Genomic DNA, 22963 nt, shown 5'->3' with positions numbered 1-22963 from the left:
CATTCCAACATCCCATGAAGGTGGCTGAAGCAGTCACAGTGGCGTGCTTAGAGCTTGGTCATACATTGAAGACATCAAAGTCATCCACTGCACCCTGGGCCATAACCAGTTGTCTTGACTTTTATTCTGCCATTGGCTTCTGATGACTCTAGAAGAGACAGTGACTGAAGACTTTGTGCAACTCTCCCTTGCTTAAATTCAATTCACATATAAGTCAAGACATCATCCTGTGATGCCATTTATTCCTCTTCCAAATTAAGAGAATGAATGAATATAACTATCTGCAAACAGGACCTTATCAACTATGTGGAATCTATCTCTGACTTGGACACTGCTTTGGATGTCCCCCATGACAGTGGCAAACATGGCTGGTGAAGGTGAGCCACTTTGGGACTCTAATATCCTAATCTCAGATGTGCTTGTAGAGGAAGTAGAAATATCATGAAAGAAAACAAAGATGAATAGACCAAATGCAAATAGAAACAATCTATACTGGATGTGAAATAATGAAGGTGGAGTGAAATGATGAATTGATTCTGAAAGTATATGAAGGAGAGAAAGATATAAAAAGGGTGGAAAAAACACTTGAACCTAATTACCACCAAAAAAGGATGACTGAGAGAGCACCAGTAACTCCTAGCTCATCTATCTCCTTTCCCATATAATCTATTTATGCATTGAGAACTTCCTTGATGAAAGTATTCCAAGAAAACAGGTACTTTCACAAATGATACTTCATAGCAGACCACATCTTTACCACCATATACTTAATGGAAAGATGTAGAAAATACATTGTGTTTGCAGATTATAAAAAAGTTTTTGATTAAGTAGAGTAGAATGGTGTCTTAAAGTCTTTCCTGCAGTAAAGTCCCCCATGTACATGCCAAAGTTAATAGGAGATTCCTTGAAAGCTATAAGAAGAGTAATAATTTTGTTTGAAGACCCTCTGATCATTAATACCAGAGATAAAATAGGGAGGTCCATATTTATCAAAGGTTTATACCATAGACATCAAGAAAAATGTTTTCTCCAAATAGTCCTCCATAGAGGCTTCTCAAAGGAGAGCACTTTGTCACTGGCAAAACAGAGGAAAGAATTAAATCAAAGGAATATCAAGATATCTGTGATAGGGGAAAGAGACAGGTAGTCAGGATTCTCTCCTTGCTTCTCTTTTACCATTCTACTCATGTCCTTTTATTTCTTCTGAGCTGGGATTTGGATTGAAGGGATTGTGGTCCCACAGGGTACCTTCACACTTATAAGGGAGATGTGAATTGAGACTTTAGCCCCTGTTTGAGTCTTCTTTCCTGGAACCAAAAGTGTTTTTATCTTAAAACATAAAATTTTAAGGGAAAGAAAATTCTAGATGTAAAGATTCCTTTCCAATTACCTTTGTCATCATCATTGAACTTTTACTGATGACCAATTATGAAGTCCTTGGTACTTGGGATTCAGAAAGTTATTAAGACAAGATCCTTACCCAACCTTGTAGGCAGGAAGATGTCAATTGAAGTCCCATCTCTGTTTATATGTTGTGGTCATTTCAGTTGTCTCTGACTGTGATTCCATTTGGGGGGGAGGGGGGAGGTTCTTGGCAGAGATACTGGAATATTTGCCATTTCCTTCTCTACTTCATTTTACAGATAAGAAACTGATGCAAACAGGGTTAAGTGACTTGTCCAGGGTCACATGGCTAGTAAAGTTTCTGAGGACAGATTTGAACTCAGGAGAATGAGTCTTCCTGACTCTAGAGCCAGCACTCTGTCTAGTGCACCATCTAGCTGCCTTAGCTATCTATATGACATTGGACAAATGATTTAACCTCTTATTCCCACACCTCTCTCCCTATAACTCTCTGAGACCCTAAATTCAAGAAACAAGCATTGATAGTGGGAGTTTCCTCACCTGAGAATTTCCTACCCAATAAAATCATGGGTCTGGTTTAAAGAGAAAAGAGTTTATAATCTAGGATGGGGAAAAGGGTAAGTACATAAAAATTCCAGACTCCAAATAACAATGCTAAGTGGCCAATAAATATATATGCTAAGTACCAAGAGAGTGGTTCAGAGAATGCATTTTATTATAGTTGAGAGAGACTGTGATCTGCAGGGCTGGGGCAGGTAAAAAAAGACTTTATAGAAGATGTGAGCCTTGAGCTAGACTTTGAAAAAAAGGTAGAGAGGAGTGGGGAGGGCATTCCAGGCACTGAGGGAAGCAATGAAGCACAAATGTACACGTCAGTGTTCAGGAAACAATACAATTTGCCAGGAAGGGTGACTTCCTATATAAGAGTAATGAGACATAAAGTTGGAAAGGTAGGTAGCAGAACCCTAACTAGGGCAGGATGGGTCAGGCTTTGCCTCAGGCACTGACATCCAAGGGTGTGTACTTCCTAGTGATTGAGTATCTTGCAGTCCTCAGCCAGCTCACATCCTTTTGGTCCAGGGTTTGGATAGAAACTCAGGCTCCAAGACAGCTCAAGAAAGTTGGGTCATGAGTCAAAGGAGGCTGGGGAAGCTACATGGTGATGTAGGTAGGCTGAAGTCAAACAGAGATGACCTTGAATGCTGCCTCAGACTTTCAACTAGCTGTGTGACTTTGGGAAAATCACTTAACTGCTCTTAGACTCAGTTTTCTTATCTGTAAAACTGGGATAATGGCAGCTCTCTCACAGAATTATTGTGTGGATCAAATGAGATTAACATATGCAAACTATTTTGCTATTTGAGGGCAAAGACTGTCTTTTGCCTCTTTTTGTGTACTCAGACTGCAAATAGTAGGTGCTTAATAACATTGATTGAAAGTTAAAACATAATACAATTGGAAGCTATTATTGTTGTTGGAGAGAAAGGATTGGACCACCCTCTTCTCAGCATGATTACATCCTTTTTTCAGGTACTTTCTTATAGGATAGATTCTGCTTGTTCCACACACCACTAAGCCCTCTAAATGGAATTTACCCCATCCACCAGGATTCCCAGTTAGGGTTCTGATAAGTAGGGGCTTGACTTTTCTCTTTAAAAACTGGGGCTTCAAATACCAGACTAAAGAGTCAGGACTTTATTTTATGAGCTTCGTGAATCTCATATTGAATGTGGATGGTGGAGAGAACTGTGTGGAGTGGGTGAGATGGTGCAAAGTGGTACTTTAGGAAGATCATTCTGGCAATAGTATATTTGATGAATTAGAGAAAGAATGGAAGCAAGCAGAGTTAAAACCATTACAGTTGTTTAGGTGGGAGGTGAAGAGGTAGCCATGGGAATGAAAAGGAAGGAGTAAATTGAAGAAAGGACACAGTAGAAAAATCATCTTTATATCCTTTCTCTCTCTCACAAATACTGATTAGCACACCAAATTCCTAAATCCTTAGAGACCAGAACAGTAACTATCCACTGCACTATATTAACATTGATCCACAACTTGATATTCATGTATCAGTTATACTGATAATATTACACAGTGCCATTTAGGAAGGCTGGCTTAGTCACAGGCTGACCTCTGCCCGGAAAGGGTAGGAGGTTGATGAAAGAAGTGATGTGAAATATTAAGATGCATATGGCAGTTCCTGCCCTAACCCACAGCACCACCTAATGGTTGAACTTGAAACTCGGGTTTTCTGGATTCCTAGTGAGAATTTTTAAAGCGATAGTTTAAAAAATGTCAGATCTAGTTCCTTCTGTTAGTAGCCAACAAAACAGTTCTTAGTCCTTCCCCCTCCAACAAACTAAATTTAAATTAAAAAGAAAAAAGGAAATTTCACTGTTACATGGTTTGGCCATCTGGGAAGGGAGAAGGGTAGAGAGATACAGGGGGAAATGGAAGCAATATAAAGTCAAAAGACATCCATAAAAATTATTTTAAAAATAAATAGAAAAAGAAAGAGAATTGATTTTTTTATATCATCGGATCATCTACTTAAAGCTATAAGAGACCTTGGAGGTCAGCTACCTCCATAAATGAGGAAAGTGAAGCCCAGAAGGTAAGTGATTTGCCCAAGGTGCAGCCCTGCCGTTTGGGAACTTGCCTTGAGGGAAGTCCCAGACTGACCTTGCCTCTGGCTAAATAATAAACTTTCAAGTACTTAAGGATGGCAGTTTAGGTGGGACTAGTAGATATAATCAAATCTCAAGTATCCTTTTTGTCTTAGAAGTTTCTTCCTTTGGATCAAAGTCTTCTCCCAGGGTAGCACAGCCCAAGACTGGACTCTTCCTTTAGTACCCATCTTAAAGCATCAGCCTCTTCCTGATAATTCTGTCTTGGACTTCTCATTTCCTTGTAGTCACTGTAAAGCCAATCAGTCATGCTTCCAGGTCTTTAGTTCTGCAAAAGGTATATAAGATGTTCTATTGTTCTTGGGAGAATATTCTAGTGGGCTGATTCTCTCAGAGACACTGTCCCCAGAGCCCCAGATTTTTGACTCTGTGTGGTATTTAGCGCTGGGCTCTGTGTGGTGGCTAATTATGAAGGACCTGTTTCTTTACTGTTTGAAGATTTGGTTTTATGACTACTTTAGTGGTTCTGTGTTTATCCAAGTTGACACAGGTAATAAGTATCAAAATCAGGATTTTGTTTTGTTTTGTTTTAGTGAGGCTTGTGTTTATTCAGGACAGACTGCAGACCACATCCCCTTTGGACTTTAAATCTAGTGCATTCTACTACATATCAGTTCCGGCCTCCAAGACTAGAAGGTGTTGACTGGGAAAAAACGCAGAACTATATTAGTCAGAAAAACCACTCTTTAATTAAGGAAAGGGGTAAAATTAAATTAGGCCTCCACACAGAGCTGTATGCCACACAGAGTCCGAGGAGGTCACTGACCCCCCAGGAACACCAACTACACTAGACTGGATAATTCCAATTAAAGTTGGGAAGCTTAAATACCTTTTTAGGGGAAGATGGGGACTGCGGATGAGAGGGATAGTTGATTGGCTTTACAATGGTAACAAAGGAAAATGAGGAGTCCCAGAGAGGAATAATTATGAGGAATTGATGCTTTACAATGGTCACAAAAGGGAAGGACCAAGCCAAGGGCTGGGCAACCTTGGTAAAGGACTTTGGCCTAAGGGGAGAAACCATTGGGACAAAAGACCTGATGGGATTAGCCATCCCCACTTAAACTACTTTAAGGTCTATTGTTAGACCTTAGTGAAATTGGACTTTCCCTCAGGGAGAAACTTTCTTGTGACAAGGTCAAACCTGGGGCTTTCACCTTTAAGCCAAGTAAACTGGGGTCATTAAATCTTTCTAGGCTACTAGTTTGGGGCCTTCTAGATTACATGTTGACAAAAGCATGTGAGAAGAAAATTCAGGCCTCAGGGCAATATAGTAATACTGTCCAATGAAACTCTTAATTTCTGTTCAAGACCCCATACTACTAATGCTTCTATGGGCTTATTACATTTTCCCCCTCCCTCCTCATATCTATAGGACTAAGCAATCTTGAGCTACTTGAGGCCGTTGGTGGTATATGTGTTGGGCTTAGAATCAAGAAGACTCATTTTCCTGAGCTCAAATCTGGTCTCAGATGCTTCCTAGCTGTGTGACCTTGGGCAAGTCACTTAACTGTCTGCCTCAGTTCCTTTTCTGTAAAATAAGATAGAGAAGGAAATGATAAACCATTCTAGTATTTGTGCCAAGAAAACCCCAAATGGGGTCACAGAGAGTTAGACAACTGAAAATGACTAATCAATAAGGAGCTTAGTTTTCTATATCCCAAGGAAGGCACTTTGGCGATGACTTTTTATTGGTAAATGGGCCAGCTGTATCCTAAGATCCCATTCTAACTAGCCATCCCAGATGAGATCATGATCCTAAACCATCCTCTGGGTTTACATCATCAGTCAAATAATCTACCAACAAGCATTCATTAAAAGTCAATTATGTGTCAGGCACTGAGGATACAAATACAAGAGTGATACAGTCCATGCCCTTGAGGAACTTCTATTCCAATCGAAGGATACAATATGTTCATAGTTGAGTAAATAAAAAGATATATACAAAATAAATATGTAGTTAAGGGGCAACACTGATGTCTTGAAGAATCAGGAAAAGTTTCTTGAAGAAGGTAGCATCTGAGCTGAGTCTTAAAGTCACCAATTTTTGGTGAGTACTTAATTAAGCACTTAAGTAATTAAGATGAGTAGTTAATACTCATTAGTTTGGTGAGTACTAGTTAATACTCATCTAGATCCGGTAAATGTGGGAAGTTTGGGGAAGAAATACAAATAAAATGAGAAGATCTAGTCCTTTCCTTCTAAGAACTTATTTACTTAAGACTATGCTTTTTATCTAGAAGTCTTTTAATGAATGCTGAATGAAGGAATAAATGGGAAAACAACTAAAGAACTTTTGGCAACAAATGAAAATGAAGGTATCACAAAAAAGCATGCCAATGTGTTCTTGAGAAACAACATTGCACAGTGGCTAGATGGGGTCATGAAGTCCTGGACTCAAATCCTGCCTCTTATAATCTCTTATAAATCGTAAATCTCTCTGAGCCTCAGGCCCATCTTTTAAGACTTCTCTACTTAATTATGAAGACATGTCTTGATGGAGGTAGTTGCAATAGCAAGGACCTCATAAATCCTTGAACTGTTGACATCTGAGTTAAGTAGGATCATTCTATTAGGGTTAGATGTGGTTGGAGGGGAGCAGGAAAAAATATGCTTCCAGGGAAGCAGGACTCCTTTGCAAAGGTGAGTATGGTGAATATGTCTGCCTTATCCTAATGAATTAAAAACTGCATTTTGTTCATTTCCTAAAGTCAACATAGCAATAGTTGGATTGTCTAATAGCTTTTCCAGTTTTCTCAGCTAAAATGATTTTATAATACTTTAAGAATCTGAGAATGAGCAAAGTCATAAGGGTTAAGGGGTAGCATTCTGCAAGATGATTTAGAAATATATTCGAGGTAAAAAATAAATTAATTAATAGCTTATAGAATTTAAAAGTAGAGGGGGCAGCTGGGTAGCTCAGTGGATTGAGAGCCAGGCCTAGAGACGGGAGGTCCTAGGTTCAAATATGGTCTCAGACACTTCCCAGCTGTGTGACCCTGGGCAAGTCACTTGACCCCCATTGCCTAGCCCTTACCATTCTTCTGCCTTGGAGCCAATACACAGTACTGACTCCAAGACTGAAGGTTAGGGTTAAAAAAAAAAAATTAAAAGTAGAAGTTAAACTTAGAGGGATGAAGAAACAGGTCTAGAAAGTTAAGTAACTTGCCCAAGGTCATACAGGATCCTTGATTTGAATTCAGAGAAAAGTCTATGAGACTCATATAGTGTTCACTTTTGGAGACACCTTACAAGTTATCCAGTGAAAGGCTCTCATTGTACAGTTAAGGAAACCTTTATTCAATGAAGCCAAGAGCAAGGGTAGATTTTTAAAATTACTGCTTTGGGGAACATAGATATACATTAATAGAGATAATGTTAAAAGACTTAATTCAATTCAACAAGCATGCATAAGAGCTATTATTGAGCAAAGCACTGCTTAGGTAAATCCCTGAGAAACAAAGACAAAAATGAAAAACAGTCTTTGCCCTTAAGGAGCTTACATTTTTTATATTCCTAATTGGATTTCCACAATTATGGCAACAGATTTAACTCTCAAATACAAGCCTAAGTATTTGCTTTTGAAATTAGAAGTAAAATTAACTCAATTATGAGAATTCTGTAACATTCCTTTAGATAAGTGGAGATACCCTGAAGTTTTGCAAAATGAATAATGGGAAACATTGATGGGAGCAACTACTTTCATTTCCTACCAAAGTAATATGAGCTGACTCTTTTCTATATGACTGCAATCTTTGTCAGTGCAAAGAGAAATGTAAAATTAGGGGCCCAGAAGGGACCTTTGGAGTCAGGTCATATGTTATTCTGCTTTTTGGTTAGATTGCAATTAGAAATCATTTCAGAAACATAAATGTCTATCTTTTACGTGAAGGTATTCAAAAAGAAGAGGGTACAAATTCCCTTGATGATGTATTCCAGAGTTGAGAAATCCTTAGAGACAGACTCTGTAGGGACCTTAGAGAACATCTAGTCCATTCTCATTTTACAGTGCTTAGAACATGTTATCGTTACTCACTTGTTTCACTTGTCTGACTCTTTGTGAATTGATTTGGAGTTTTCTTGGCAAAGATATTGGTGTGGTTTTCCCTTTCCTTCCCAGCTAATTTTACAGATGGGGAAACTGAGGCAAACGGGATTAGGTGACTTGCTCAAGATCACATAGTTAGTAAGTGTCTGGAACTGTATTTGAACTCAGGTGACTCCTGACTCCAGAGCTGGCATGGTATCCACTGTTACCTAGCTGCAGAACATGGCAGATCGCTAATACATATTGGTTGAAATCACTCAAGGCCAGTGGTTAGGGACCAGAGACTAGAATCTATTTCTCCCAACTTCCAGTCCACTAAGCTTTTTACTGGTCTTCCTCATGTTAGGAGATTAATTTTATAATCGATATCTTCTTTTTGTCATCTATCTAGTTTTTTCTGTCCTTAGCTAGCAGCTCATGGTGCGAGGTTCCTTCACATATTCAGCAAGTCCTCTCTTGTTCTTCAAACTCCAACCAAACTATATTAGCACACTTTTGTCTTTTTTTTCTCATAGTATTACCCAAATCTTGAATTATCTTGTTACACTAGTTAGAATTCTTTCCAAATTATCCATATTCGACTTCAGTTTTAATTAAATACTTTCATTTGCAAGATATCAAACTCAACAGAATGCCTTGTTTAAGAAAGATCAGTGATGAATATGGAGGGAAGATTAACTCTGTTCCTAGGAAATGCTCTCTTTATATATCCCAATAACCTGATTGCTTTTTTAACCCTGAATCATATTGCTAATTCATATCTAATGTACAGCCTTCTAGAATTGCCTCTTTTGCTATAATCATCTTCTGCTTATACAGGACTAATGCTATACTTTTAACCTCTTTTTCAAATATATTTAATGGATTTTTGTAAGGTCCTAAAACAAGCAATTATTACCCAATTGGAGCTCGACTTGAAGTTTATAACATTAAGCACCAGAATAGTGAGGTTTAACATTGATTTATACAAATCGCATGTTCATTACACACCAGTTTCTCTGGCTGGAAAAGAGGCATAAGAAAACCAGACCCAAGAGTGAAATTCATAAAATGTCTTGAGATATTTAGATGGAAAGTGCTTCAGGACTTTTTGAAAAATTATATGTTTTTTATGGCTAACTTGCTAAGATGTGTATACTCCAGGTGTGCCAATCCACCTAAGCACACCTGGCCCACACCCTGTATCCATCAAAGTCTTCAGTGCTTGGTCATGGTGTGAAGGTGACCCTGGGCTCCCAAGCTCTGCCAAGCTCTATCAAACTTCAAGGCTGTGAGTTTGGTCCTGGCAATAGACTATGTCTGTCCTCAGAGCTCCAGTCTAGTGAAATCTGAAGAGGCTGCTCACATGAAGGTTGATAACCAGGTGATTCTGGGTTTTTTGGCTGCAATAATTCACAAAAAACATGTGCTAAGGTGTGGAAAGGTGGAAATTGCATCAGTTATAGTATCATATGATCACAGAGCTGGAATTAGAAGGGTCCAACTTCTGTCATCTGATCCCAACCCCCTCATTTTATGGATGAGGAAATTGAGACGTAGGGAGGTTCATTGACTTTTCTGAAGTTGCACAGGTAGTAAGCAGCAGATGAAGGCATCCCCAATCTGGGGCCATCATGTATTACTGAAGAATGGAAGTATGCATACTTAGGGGGAGTGTGATGCTTCAGTATGCTGTGATATATGTGGTATTCATTATAACATTCCAGGGATAAAAGTATCTTATGGAAACTCAAGAAAAAGACTCTTCCTTGTCTAGATATTTCTGCTGATATTTTGAATGAATGTTTTCCTCTCTTATAGAAGACCCCTAATGATGCACTCTTTTTACATTCCCTCTTATAGCTTGCCACATATTGGAATGTCCCAGTGGAATGGCTCAAGACGTCATAAATACCATAGGGCAGGCTTTTGAACTCCGATTTAAAGAGTATTTGAAAAATCCTTCTTCTTTGAATATTCCCAGTGAAAGGTCAGCCAAGTGTTCTGTAATTGTTTGACTTAGTATGTTCTGTTTTTCTTTCAGATAAAATGTGGTTTATGTAGAAAGGTTCACAAACAATATGTTTTAAGGTGTTGTATCATATACAAAGTGGTATTTCTAATTCTTCAGTTTATGTCCATTTTGGTATTCTTTTCTAATTTTGTGATCAAGGTGGTGGACTCTAGTTTAATCCAGATGTTGTGTGTTTTTTAAAATAACTTAATTTTTAAAAAGTCCATCAACAAATTCCCTATTTTCTTCATTATCCCCCAAGCTCCTTTACATAGCAGTCCCAAACTAAAAAACAAAGAAGCAAAGAACAGAAACAAAACATTAGGAACCAAAACTTTCTGTTGTACTCTACTAATATGTAATGATGAAGATCAAATGAGAGTATATATGAGTACATAAAGTGCTTCACAATTCTTAAAACTGCGTAGACATAAACGATGTGTGTGCCTTACATTTGCATGGTGAGGTTCATTGAGTCTTCATCTATAATAGTTTTGTACTCTGTGAGGTTAAAAAAAGTTAGTTCCTTCTAAACTGTGGCACCAGTTGAACAGGTTGGATGGAAAGATGTATTCATGCTATCCAACATGGCTCAACAACTTGGAATGGGAAAAATCTTTCAGTCCTGTCAGATCTTACCATATGTGGAATGGGACATGGGCCTGGGTATCTCATCATCTAAGTCTAAGAAAGTAAATTCTCAGGCCCTTTTATATGTAGGGTTTTCCCTATAATCTGTCAGTTACATTCTTGCTCAAATAAACCCTGGCATGGAAAATTTTCTTTAGAGAGGCGCAGCAAGGGAATTCGAGAACCTCTTGATCTTTAGTTTGTTCTAGAAGGGCAAATGCATGTCAGTCAATGGCATCATTCTGTTGGAGTGTAATAAACCCAAGTGGTATGGCCTGTCAGTGACATCACTTAAGTCTGAGGGGGATTAGAATTATTGTTTGTTTGTCTGTTTGTTTTTAAACAAAACAACCCACAAAACTTTTACTCACTCCTACTTGGAAGAAAAATGCATTTGTTTTTGTATCCTTCTTCAATTTAAAAACAAATGCATGTTTATATAAATCCTACCCACATGTGACATATGGTTTTAATATTTCTTTATAAGCCTTATATACTTCATCCAGATTTATGCCGACAAGATAACTGGCCATAGCTCCCACATTTTTCTTATTTTTATTTAATGAACTGAGCAAGATTTTCTACTGAAAGAATCATATTGGTTCTTTGGACAAAGCATTTTAGAAAGAGATTGATGGCATTCTTCTGGAAGAGTAAATGCCCTGGAGAAAGCCTTTATGCTCTTCTGTTCCCATAACAAAAAGTTCACCCTTTAAAGAGTTTTGATCTTTAATAATTAACAGAGGAAAGTGTGAAACATCATTTGCTGCTCCATTTGTTGGCTATCGCCATTTCAAGAACCCAGTGAAAACTAAAGAATTCAGACATCTGAATGTTTCCATTCAAATGCTTGGCACAATGTTGGTAAAGCTATATTATTCATTTATTTATTCATTTATACCAAAAAAATATTTAACTCTTGTGTGGAAAGTACATTGGGAAGTGCTAAATTATCAGAGCAAAGTGTGTTTATCCAACTAGGTCCTGATTAGTGGGAATAATGAATCCTCTAAAGTGGTCCTATGTATTCAGATTTGCACTATTTAAAGTTATGATTATGTAAAATATGGTAACTGGCTCCAACCCAATGGAAATAAGCAATGTGAATTTGGTGCTTGCCCTAAGGAGCATCTAGCTGAATCTCCTTGACAGTATCTATTCCTTCTGCATGTCTACTAATATTTTAATTCCTGACTTAATCTATTACTTATTTTCCCTCTTTTCAGGGAGGAGGTGAATATTGATGACATTACAGAGGAAAAAGAAGAACATGAGTATTACAATGAAATTCCAGGGAAGCAGCCACCTGCTGGTGGTGTATTAGATGCCAGAATGAAAGTTCAGACCACAGAGCAAAGAACTTACTGCCCTATACAATGTGAAAAGCTATGCTGTTCAGTAAGGAAATATTTCTTTATGCTAGAACTGGTGGTGATATTTTGTTACTGTGTCTAGCCTGTTTCATCTTCAAGTTTCAAAAGTCACAGGACCATAGATTTAGAGATGGAAGGGGATCTTAAAAACTAACTACAGTAGTCCAATCCTAATTCTAAAAAAAAAAAAAGTATTCTTTTCCTCCATGTTATAGATAGGAAAATGGAGGCCAGAGAGTAAGCCCTCATCAAAGCTAACTCTAGAACCCCTAATAATAGTAGTTAAAACCTCATCCCTTCCTTTAAATTTTATTTATTTTTTTTTAAAGAGCACTAGATTTGGAGTCAGAGGACCTGGGTTCAAATACCTGCGCTGTCATTTAATTCCTCAGGGCCTCAGTTTCTTTACCCTTAAAAATAGAATTGGGGGCCAGCTAGGTGGTTCAGTAGATAGCCAGGACTAGAGACAAGAGGTCCTGGGTTCAGAACTGACATCAGATACTTCCTGACTGTAACTCTGAGCAAGTCACTTAACCCCAATTGCCTAGCCCTTACTGCTCTTTTGCCTTGGAATTGAATCTTAGTATTGATTCTAAGACAGAAGGTAAGGATTTTTTTTTTCTAAAGAGAGAGTTGGATTAGGTGAACTGAGTTCCCTTCCAGCTCTAACTCTATGATCCTATGAATATTTTCAGTTATATGACTTTCATCTACTTTATTTTCCTCCATATCTAGATAACTACATTTTCCCTATCCCCATTTCCCCATATCTATTTTAGTATCTAAATTATATATGACATGAGAAATAATTTCTTATAAAATAATCAGACTGGAAGAGAAGTCAAGGGGTTATTTAATGCATGCTCTGTTCTCTTGAGGAAAGGCCAACTCCAGACCTTATCAGATAAATCTGATAATAAAGATGTCCAGGTGAAAGACAGTTGCTCTCTGTCCATTATTTGCCCAGGTGCCCTGAAAACCAGTCTCTATCTAGGATCTGGATGGACTTCTGGAAAATTCTTGGAGCATGGCCTTCTAAGCAGATTATAAATTCACAGAGACCCTTTTCAGCCAATATAACCTTCCCCATTGGTCCAGCCCTAGACCAACATGCTGTGGTCAAAACTCCCTGCTTAGAGTCCACGGTTCCTTCTCTTACCTTAGATAAATGAAGCAGGCAAGAGTGGTCCACTGTTTATTAGTAGGGGGTTATCAGTGCCTTTTAAAGCTTTTTGGAGAGGTCTATTTTTGTGACTGCTTTGTGTTTTTGTTATTTTTGCAGCCCCGGAACCCCAAATGCAGCAGCGTGTATGAAAATTGCTTAGAACCCAGTAAGGCAATAGGTATGTGCAAATTGGTTCTAGTTTTACACTCCAAGCCATAGAGAAGGGTGTGGTCCTTTACCTTTCACCCTCCATGAAAAAGCCTGCTCTGTGTATATCCATTCATAGACTCCTTTGGCTATAGGCCTCACAGGGAGGTAGGCCTTAAAATCCCTCATATGTGTCTTTTGGAAGGCTTGCAGGTTTTGCTTGCTCTTGGGTACCCTGCCATGCTGGGCATACCACTTTATGGAGCGTCTCATTATTTTTACACATTAAATGCCGTCTCACAGGCAGAAAGAGGCTTCCTCTACTTGAGCCAGGAGAGAACTTTCTAAAAGGGAATGTTATTTGGAAGAAAAACTGAATGCCCACCCCTGAAAATGTCTTATTAAAAACTCTTTGGTGGGATGTACCATGTTGGTTGTGACTTGGTTACAGCACAGAAAACTTTCTTGTTCTGAACTTTGGTGGTCTTGTGTGAAAATACTGCAGATGCTCAAAAAGAACTAATTGGCAAATATTAATTCAATCAGTCATCTGTAGTCTGTCTGCTCTTGCCTGTAAGAGTAGTTAGATGTATAGTTATTCCAGATACTGGAGACCTGCACCTAGTACTCCTCCTCCTCAGGCAGCAGAATTGAGATCCTAGTGCTACTGTGCCTCAGATGGCATAGATAAGAGCCTAGTGCTGCTTTGCCTTAGGTAGCAAAGTTGAGAGCCTAGTGCTGTTGTGCCTCAGGCAGTATAGATGAGAGCATAGTGTTACACCCTACCTCTGGCAGCAGAGGTGAGAATCTAGTGTGACATTGCTCCTCAGGCAGCATAGATGAGAATCTATTGCCACTGTGCCTCAGGTAGTAGAAGCAAGAGCCTCATAGTAACTGTCATTTAGGGAACAGAGGTGAGAGTTTAGTACCATTTATTCCTCAGGCAATTAGGAGATTAGTTAAGCTTAGTATCCAAGAATGTCAAACCCAGGAAACCCAGCTATGTGCTCCTATTCAGTGTCTCCTTATAGCTGTGCACCAGGACCTAGTTTTAGCTTCAGCCTATCTCTTGAAGTAATAGTTGATCTTCTTCTCCCTCATGCTCCTGAGGACAATGGTTGATCTATGGTGGTTCCTAGTCATGGTTCCATCTTGACAAGCTTGTACTTTCATAGATATAGTTACTGTTTGTAACCTCTTCACACCTCACATTCCCCCAAGATCTATCTCACCATGGAATATAGTGGGTTCTTGGTTTAGTAGAACTTCCTACTAAACAGCTTTACTCTTGGATGAAAGTGTAGTAGCAATCCATAGTCTTATTCTTCTTTGTCAGACAAAGAGATAAAGACTAAATTTGTGATTTTATAAGTATAATGAGTTCTCAAAGAGAAACTTCTACCAATGTGGCAGAACCTAATTTAATTTATTATTTGAAAATAAACTTATTTAAAAAATAAAATTTAAAATAATAGAGAATTGCCTAGAGAATTTAGAGGTTAGTTGACTTGCCCAGGGTCAGTCAGTCCTAGAGATGAGAGGTCCTAGGTTCAAATTTGATCTCAGATATTTTTTAGATCTATCACTTTGGGCAAGTCATTAAACCCCAATTGCCTAGTCCTTACCATTCTTGCCTTGGAACTAATATTTATTATCTAGAGAGAGAGAGAGAGAGAGAGAGAGAGAGAGAGAGAGAGAGAGAGAGAGAGAGAGAGAGAGAGAAACAGAGACAAAGAGAAACAGAGACAGAGAGAGACAGAGACAGAGAGAGGGAGTCTCTACTTATTAAATTAGGTGGTCTCTGGGAGTACCTGGAAAAGAGTCATGCCAGATAGGCACACATAGATGGGTTGTATATTGCCTGTTGGAGGGAATACCTGCAGTAATGAGATCACACATTTACTGTAGTGTTTGAGGGCTAATGATATGGAAGATCATTCACTTGCACAGAAAAATTCCTAAGATTACAGATACACTACTTTGAGACCGTTAAATGTTAAATCTTTGGAGATAAATTGCACAATAATTTTGCAAGACATCATATTTGCAGAAATATGGCAGCTGTGTTTTAAATTTGACAAATGCTTAGTAATGAATTTCTCAGGAAAATAATTCAAACTGTGGTAGAGGCATGGAGAGAAACTGAGAGAACTTGTAGTAAACCAAGATGCAAGAACCAGGGTTCCAAATGGAATGTTCCCAGGAGTTGGCATTTTGAGCTGGCATTTTGAGCTGACAGGGGGAGGGGACTTGGAGTCTCTCTCTCTCTCTGGAAGTTGAAAACCTGGCTGAAAGACCCTGGTGGGGTTGACTTGTTTTTTGGGGGGTTCTCTGACTTTGGACAGTTGAAGTTGACAAGGAAAAACTTGGCTTTTGAGTTGGTGGTCTATATGAGAATTGAGCTGGCCAGGAGAAACTTTGAACTTTGTTTCTCTCTGGGGTTGAAGCTGAGAAAGGAGACAAGCCAGGCTGATTTTGTGAAGAAGAAGAAAGAAGGTTTTGAACTGCTGTTGTCCTCCATCTCCCTAACTGTCTTAGAGTCACAGTTTGTGACTGGACTACTTCCTCAAACCCTCCTAAAATTATCCTTGTAGTTTAGGGAAATCCTCATCATCCTCATCCCTCTCACCTCAGTTTCCCATTCTGTTATCCCAATAAACCCTTTGACTTGAAAAGGAAAAGAAAAGAATATTTTTTAGTTCACTCAGGGGGGAGGGAAGAACTGGAAGGAGAGGGTGGCAGGAGAAAGAGGGTTGGAGAAGGGAGAGAGTTAAAGGGAGGAGGATATTAGAAAGATATACTGATCCATCAGTCATCAGTAGGGATCAGTAGGCAGACCTCAGAGTATTCTCCAGAGTAGTTCCCCTGTGTACTAGCATCCCTGTGTGGCAGCATCCCTCAGCAATTCTCATTTCTACCTCCATTACAAATAAGCAGCATCAGGTTTCTGTAGCAGCCCTCTCTAGTCACAAACCAGAGGACAGCAGTCATTGCAAAAGAAACAGTTTCCCTTCAGTTTACCTTTCTTTATTTCAATAAGTAATAGTTTCATCAGTTTACTTCTCTATTTCAAAACTACACTTAAGTTATTGGTTCTTATCTATCATTTATAATCCAGAATTCAAATGTTATTCAGAGTATACTCCTTATTCCTTGTAGATTCTTTCAATATAGTAATACATCCCAAAGGACCATCATCAGGAAGGGTATTGATATTGGAAATAAATCAATAAACCTGATTCCACCCTACTGAAAAACTCTGGAAGTATGAGTGAAACTCAGTAGGTAGTAAGTAATAGAACTAATTTTCTTGGGGCAGCTATGTGGCACAGAGGATAGAATACCAGGCCTGGAATTGGGAGATCCTGGATTAAAATCTGACCATAGACTCATCCTAGCTGTGTGAATCTGGGCAAGTCACTTAATCTTGATGGCCTAGCCTTTGTCCTTCTGTCTTAAAGTTGCTACTAAGACAGAAAGTAGGAGTTTAAAAAATTCATTTTCTTAGCAAATAGCCTAGGCTGAAAATATAAATAAATCCAAGAAGGGTTTGGATAAATTCATTGGATTATAGATTTAGAGCTAGATCTTACAGGCAATCCAGTCCAAGCCCTCTCATTTTATAGAGGAGGAAACAAAGACCTAGAGAGATTAAGTGACTTGCCCAGGGGTAATATATAGTAAGTGTCTAGGACATGATTCAAATTCAGGTCTTCTCTTCAGTGGTAGTATGTGCAGTGAGGTGACTTACCTTAGGAAAGAAGGACAGAGACTGAGACAGAGAGAAACAGAGATGTAAAAATTATGATGAATTATTCAAACTCCTGAGTTCACTACCTGTTCTAGATCAATGATCTATGCAAGTCAGATTATGCACATTTAGGATAAAGTTAGGAATATGCCTAAATTAAAAAAAACAAACTTATTTTAAAATATTTTTCCATGTTTCCATTATTCATTTTCTTTCCCTCCCTCCTCCAAGAGCTAACAAGCAATTCCACTGGGTTGTACAAATGTTATCACTTGATACCCATTTTCTATATTATTCATTTTTGCTACAGAGCAATTTTTTAAAGCCTAATCCCCAAATCACATACCTACATGTGATAAGTGATGTTCTTTTGCATTTCTAGTCCCATAGTTCTTTCTTTCTCTCACTGTGGTTAGCATTCCTCCCATATGTCCTTCAGAAGTGTTCTGGCTTGCTGCATTGCTACTACTAGCAAAGTCCATTGCATTGGATCCACAATGTTTTGCTTTCTGTGTACCATGTTCTCCTGGTTCTGCTCATTTAACTCTGCATCAGTTCATTGAGGTTCTCCCAGTTCATATAGAAATCCTCCAGTTCATCATTTCTTATAGCACAATAGTATTCCATCACAATCATATACCACAATTTGTTCAGTCATTCCCCAATTGAGGGACACCCCCTCATTTTCCAATTTTTTGCCACCACAAAGAGTGCATATGCCTAAATTTTTAAGGTGGATCACCTTTATACAAATGATTCTTGAATTTACATATCTAGCCCTAGTCTCTCTTCTAAGTTCTAGCTCTTTATCACCAACTTCCTGTCAGAAATTTCAAATATAATATCCTGTACATATGTAAAGCTTAACAGGTCCAGAAAAGAACTCATTTCCCTTCCAAAATCCACCCCTCTTCCCAATCTTTCTATTCTGGTAGGGGCATCACTACATTTCTAGACATACAGTTATAGCCTCAGGGTCATCCTTATCTCTATACTCTTACTTATCTATAGTATAGTATAGTAGTAGTCTCTCAGTAACCAGGATAACGATCTTACTTATCTAGTCAGTTGTTAAATCATATAATTTATTTTTCCAAAAATATCTCAAATTTCTTTCTCTTTATTTATATAGCTACCATCCCAGTTCATACCCTTATCACCTCTCGCTTGGACTACTGAAAATAGCCTGCTGGTCTCCCTGCCTCAATCCATACACCTCTCCACACTGCTAAAGGATTTTTTCTAAAGCCTGGCCTCACCATAACACTCTCCCTTTCCACTCCATAAACTTCGATTGTTTTCTATTACTTTCATGGAGAAAAATAAGTCATCTGGCTCTTTATACCCTGTCCCCTTCCTATCTTTCTAGTCTTACACTTCACTACCCTCTTCTATTCACTTGGTCAACCCCATGCTGCCCTTGTCTGTTCCTTGGACAAGATATTATTTCTCCCCTCCCATGCCTTTGTACTAGCTATCTGCCATCCCCAGAATTCTCTCCTCCTCACCGTTACTTCTTAGCATCCTTGATTTTTGGGATTCAAGTCCTATAGGAAACCTTTCTTGGCCCCTACAGCTGCTAGGGACTTCCCCTCTGAGAGATTAATTTTGTATATATTGTGTATGTACTTGGGTGTATACATCTTGTTTTCTTCATTAGAATGGGAGTTCCTGGGCTCTCTTTGGAAGCACATGTACTAAAACTGGAGCTAAAGGGCCTTGTGGTAAGGATAACATACACATTTATGAAGAATTCCACATTTTTAATTTGTAAGAGAAATCGCATACACAACTTTCACAGCTATGGTAGAAGATATATTCATAAATAAATAAGGGAAAGAGACAATTATGAGAGATAACATAATTTTTGATTATATGAAATAAAAAAGGTTTTGTACATACAAAATTAATGGATCTATGATAAGAAGGGAAGTAGTTACTCAGAAAAAATGGTTATATAAAATATCTAATATAAGGTTGATATCCAAGATACTTGACGTTTTATCTCACACCCAATAAACTGGAAAACAGGACAAAGGACAGGAATTGTTGATGTTGGAAGTTTTGTGGAAAAACAGGTGCATAATAAAGCATTATTGTTGGAGTTGTGAATTGATCCATGTATTTTGACTCATTAAAGAAAGGCTCTACTTATAACCAAAATATCTTTAGAGCAACACTTTTAGCAGTATTTGCAAATAACAAGGAACAAAATGGACTGGGAAATGGCCCCACTGTGATATCTAAAGGTAACAAACTTTATTACTATGCTCTAAAAAACAATGAGCATGATGTATACAAAGAAGATTTGGTCAAAGTGATGTAGAGTGAATGAAGCTGAGCCAGGAAAACAATGTGCAAAATGATTACAGCAATGCGAGGGGAAAGAACAATAATCATAAGATGACTGAAAGTGAATATGGTGAAATTATAAATAGAATCTTGGTCCAAAAGAAGAAATATGAGAAACCTCCTCTCTCTGCTCTTTTGTGGAGGCTAAAGTCCACAGATGCAAAATATTCCAAATAACAACTGATTATTTTTTCATATGTTTATCAAAGGGAGAACTAAAGAAGGAAATATGGGTGATGCAAAAACAAAAGATAACAGAAATCTATTTTTTGAGAAAATGTATGTGAACTCCTTGAAGTCAGAGACTATTTTTTCTTTTTCTTTGTATCTCCAGCAGTTAATACAGAGCCTAACACATTGTTGAATGATCGATGTGTTGAAGGATAAGTTCCTAGGCCAGCCTTCAGAAACTTCTTTTAACCAATGCCTTAGCTGACATACATTTGTGGTGGGAAATATAATAATAGGAAATGGATATTGCTGTAACTGTACATAATGTCAGTTATAGGACTTGGGGAACAGAGTTATAGATAGATTTAGGAATTGAAGGGGCTTGTGAGATCATCTCATTCAATGCCGTATCACAGATGAAAACTTTGAGGCCTAGAAAGTTTAAGTGTTACACAGGACATAACTAACAGACCCGAGATTCAAATAAGGTCTTCTGACTCAAAATCCAATATTCTTTCCCTTCTATATCCCAACAACTTTCATTTTTCTGGCAGCATAGTAGAGTAGAAAAAACTTCGAATCACTGGACCCGAGTTCAATTTCCAGTTCTTTTACTTATTATCTATTTGACCTCAATCAAGTTACACAGGTATGTCACTTGTAAAAGAAATACTAGATAAGATCTCTAAGATCTCTTTTTGCTCTTAATTTATGATCCTCCCAGACTCAAGATTCCAGAAAACAGTATAAAAGGTTCTCACTAGTGGCCCCACTCTCCTGTGCGCCATGATGACAAGAAGACAACCCTATTCTCACCTAGAGTGGTGATTGCTTGTTGGTATATTTGAAAGATATCAATTCATAAATCAGATGATCTTATTCCAAGGCTTGCCTGTAGTTAGCAGACTTAAATTTGAAATAGGATTTTCAGTGCTTGACCAATGATCCAATGAAGTTACTCAGGTTTTGAATCTACAGCTTTCAGAGTTTTTCCCTTTAGAGATTCTCATGCAAGTATTTCAGAGACACCTACATAAATATTTTTAATAGGTCTTGGCCTGTTTCCTCATAAGACATTTGTTTATTCAAATATTGACTTAAAACCTGAATTTGGGACACTACACACACCGCAATGGACAGTCCTGGTTGCAGGAGGTAATCATATTTATTGCCAGACATATTTTTAAAAAAGATCCTTAATGCTAAATTCACTTATGGAAAAAAAAAAATCTTAGCTGGAGAAATGGCATAATGTTTCCCCAAACTTCAAGTTAAAATGGAAATGTTGATCTTTTTAATCAAAAAGACGTCAAATTTCCATATACCCTTAGGGCTTACACTTAAAAATTTTGGTACTTACAAAAGCCTGTGTGTGGATCTATTTTCTACCACAAATCTTCTCCTAGGCAGGTTGGATAAGTTTCTTAGAGGGATAGTTGGCCAAAATTAAAAAAACAAAAAACAAACAAACAAACAAAAAACGCGTGGAATGTATAATGGCTGGCACATGTGGTTAAGTTTTAGCCAACCACACACTTCAGCCTGGATTTTAAATGTGGGCACAGGGTGGGATTCCCCATTTTTTTTCTTTTTTACCATTTAAGGCAACTTTGCTGATTGAAAAAAGAAAGTGGTCTTAAAGAGCAGAACTCAAAAGAGACTAAAGATGGTGACAACTGTGAATATGGGAGAAGAGAATGTTTGCATATAGCATATGGGTATGAACCCATCTCAATGAGTCTTATGTCTTAGGCCTCCATCAGGTAGGTAAAGAGAAAAAAAAGGGGGGGCCATATTTGCCTTAATGGGAAAATTCAATTTGATTAACAGGCTAGAGAGACAGCCTTGAATAGGGAACAACAGTTGACCTAATGGTCAGGATCAGGATCAGGAAAATCCATTTTCAAATTCCATTTTTGAAACACACTTGTTATGGGATTCTGGGCAAATTACTTTAACTTTACTCCCATGGTGACTCCCTAAGACTAAAAACTATAATTGAATGAGGGGAAAGAAGTTTCCATAATGGAAGTTCACTTTGTTATTGAAATCACAGAATAGGGCTAGGGACTGGACCAGTGATTTCAATGATATAAAGAAACTGTGTAAGGAAACTCTGCCAATGTGGGTCGATACCTTCTTTGCAACTTATAGTCTTAATTGCCTAAGGTACTGAAAGGCTAAAAAACTTGCTCATAGTTATAGATATCTTTTTCTATGGAATCATAGGGCCCCCAATAGAAAATAGATCCAATAGTCCTACACAAAATTCCAATGCAATTTTAAGTTTTTATAAGAAAATGGGATAAAATAACTGTTTAATTGTGAATAAATTTAATGTTACCTATTCTATAAATAATTGCACTTTAAAAGGAACAGAAGAATTCATCTTCCAAGAACAGAATATTCAAAAATTATATCTTTCACTCCCATTATTATATAATTGGTTTCTTTTGTAATCCTATGTATTTTATTTTATTAGAATCCTATGTGTAGGGTGCATGAAGATTTTGTGTATATCTACATAACTTGTCTAAATGTGGTTTATAGGGAGACATTAATAAATATCGTTGAAGTCTGGCATACCTCCTTCCACCCCAAGAGAGATCATGCTTTCTGCCTGGAGCAAAACAGGAGAAGGGGCCACAAGGCGGATCACTCTGCTTTCCTTAGCTTATGGGGAACAAATTAGAATTACTATTCCCTCCCCACCCCCAAATATTGCTAGTCTAGAGGAATTTTTCTCTTATATTCAGGTCATTTTTATGTTTGCTATTCCTTAAAGAGCAACCCAAATTCCTTAAAGAGTACCCAAATCTTATATTTGAAAACTTGATCTCTTCCCACCAAATGTTAAATATACAGAAGACTATCACAGTGAATAATGGGTAAATCTATCTATCCAAGCAGATAAGAAACACAAGTCAGAGAAGTTACATAGATTAGAATATACCAGAAAAAGACAGAATGAATGAACTCATCACTGGGAATGAGATATCTCAGTTTAACCAAGACTGGGAGGTATCAGTCTTCCCCAAGGGGAAATTCCTTAAAGTCTCTAGAATGGCAAGCTGGAAATCAGAGACATGTTGAAGAACTGACTTTCCCCTAAAGGCCATTCTCTGTCTGTCTGTCTGTCTGTCTGTCTGTCTGTGTCTCTCTCTCTCTCTGGGTCTTTCTCTGAAGAATCTACAATCACATGTGCCTTTCCTCATAGCACAAAGGAAGGCAGGTCTCCTTCCAAGCTTTCACTCCAACAGCATTGAGGCACCTTTTTATCA

The 22963-nt window shown here is 38.0% G+C and overlaps 1 protein-coding gene across 1 annotated transcript in view; it reads left to right on the top strand.

Annotated features, from left to right (window-relative positions):
* SHC4 (SHC adaptor protein 4) overlaps nucleotides 1–22963 on the top strand; it is a 181640-nt gene that overhangs the window by 133828 nt on the left and 24849 nt on the right. The window contains exons 7-9 of the mRNA XM_001380425.5: nucleotides 9943–10069; nucleotides 11950–12121; nucleotides 13379–13439. Of these exons, the coding sequence (XP_001380462.3) occupies nucleotides 9943–10069; nucleotides 11950–12121; nucleotides 13379–13439 (360 nt within the window). The remainder of the gene's footprint in view (nucleotides 1–9942; nucleotides 10070–11949; nucleotides 12122–13378; nucleotides 13440–22963) is intronic.

This window comes from Monodelphis domestica, chromosome 1 (genome assembly GCF_027887165.1).
Source record: "Monodelphis domestica isolate mMonDom1 chromosome 1, mMonDom1.pri, whole genome shotgun sequence".
NCBI classification, from domain to species: domain Eukaryota; kingdom Metazoa; phylum Chordata; class Mammalia; order Didelphimorphia; family Didelphidae; genus Monodelphis; species Monodelphis domestica.
Note: the sequence above shows the minus strand (reverse complement) of the source record. Positions and strands in the feature narration are given on the sequence as shown.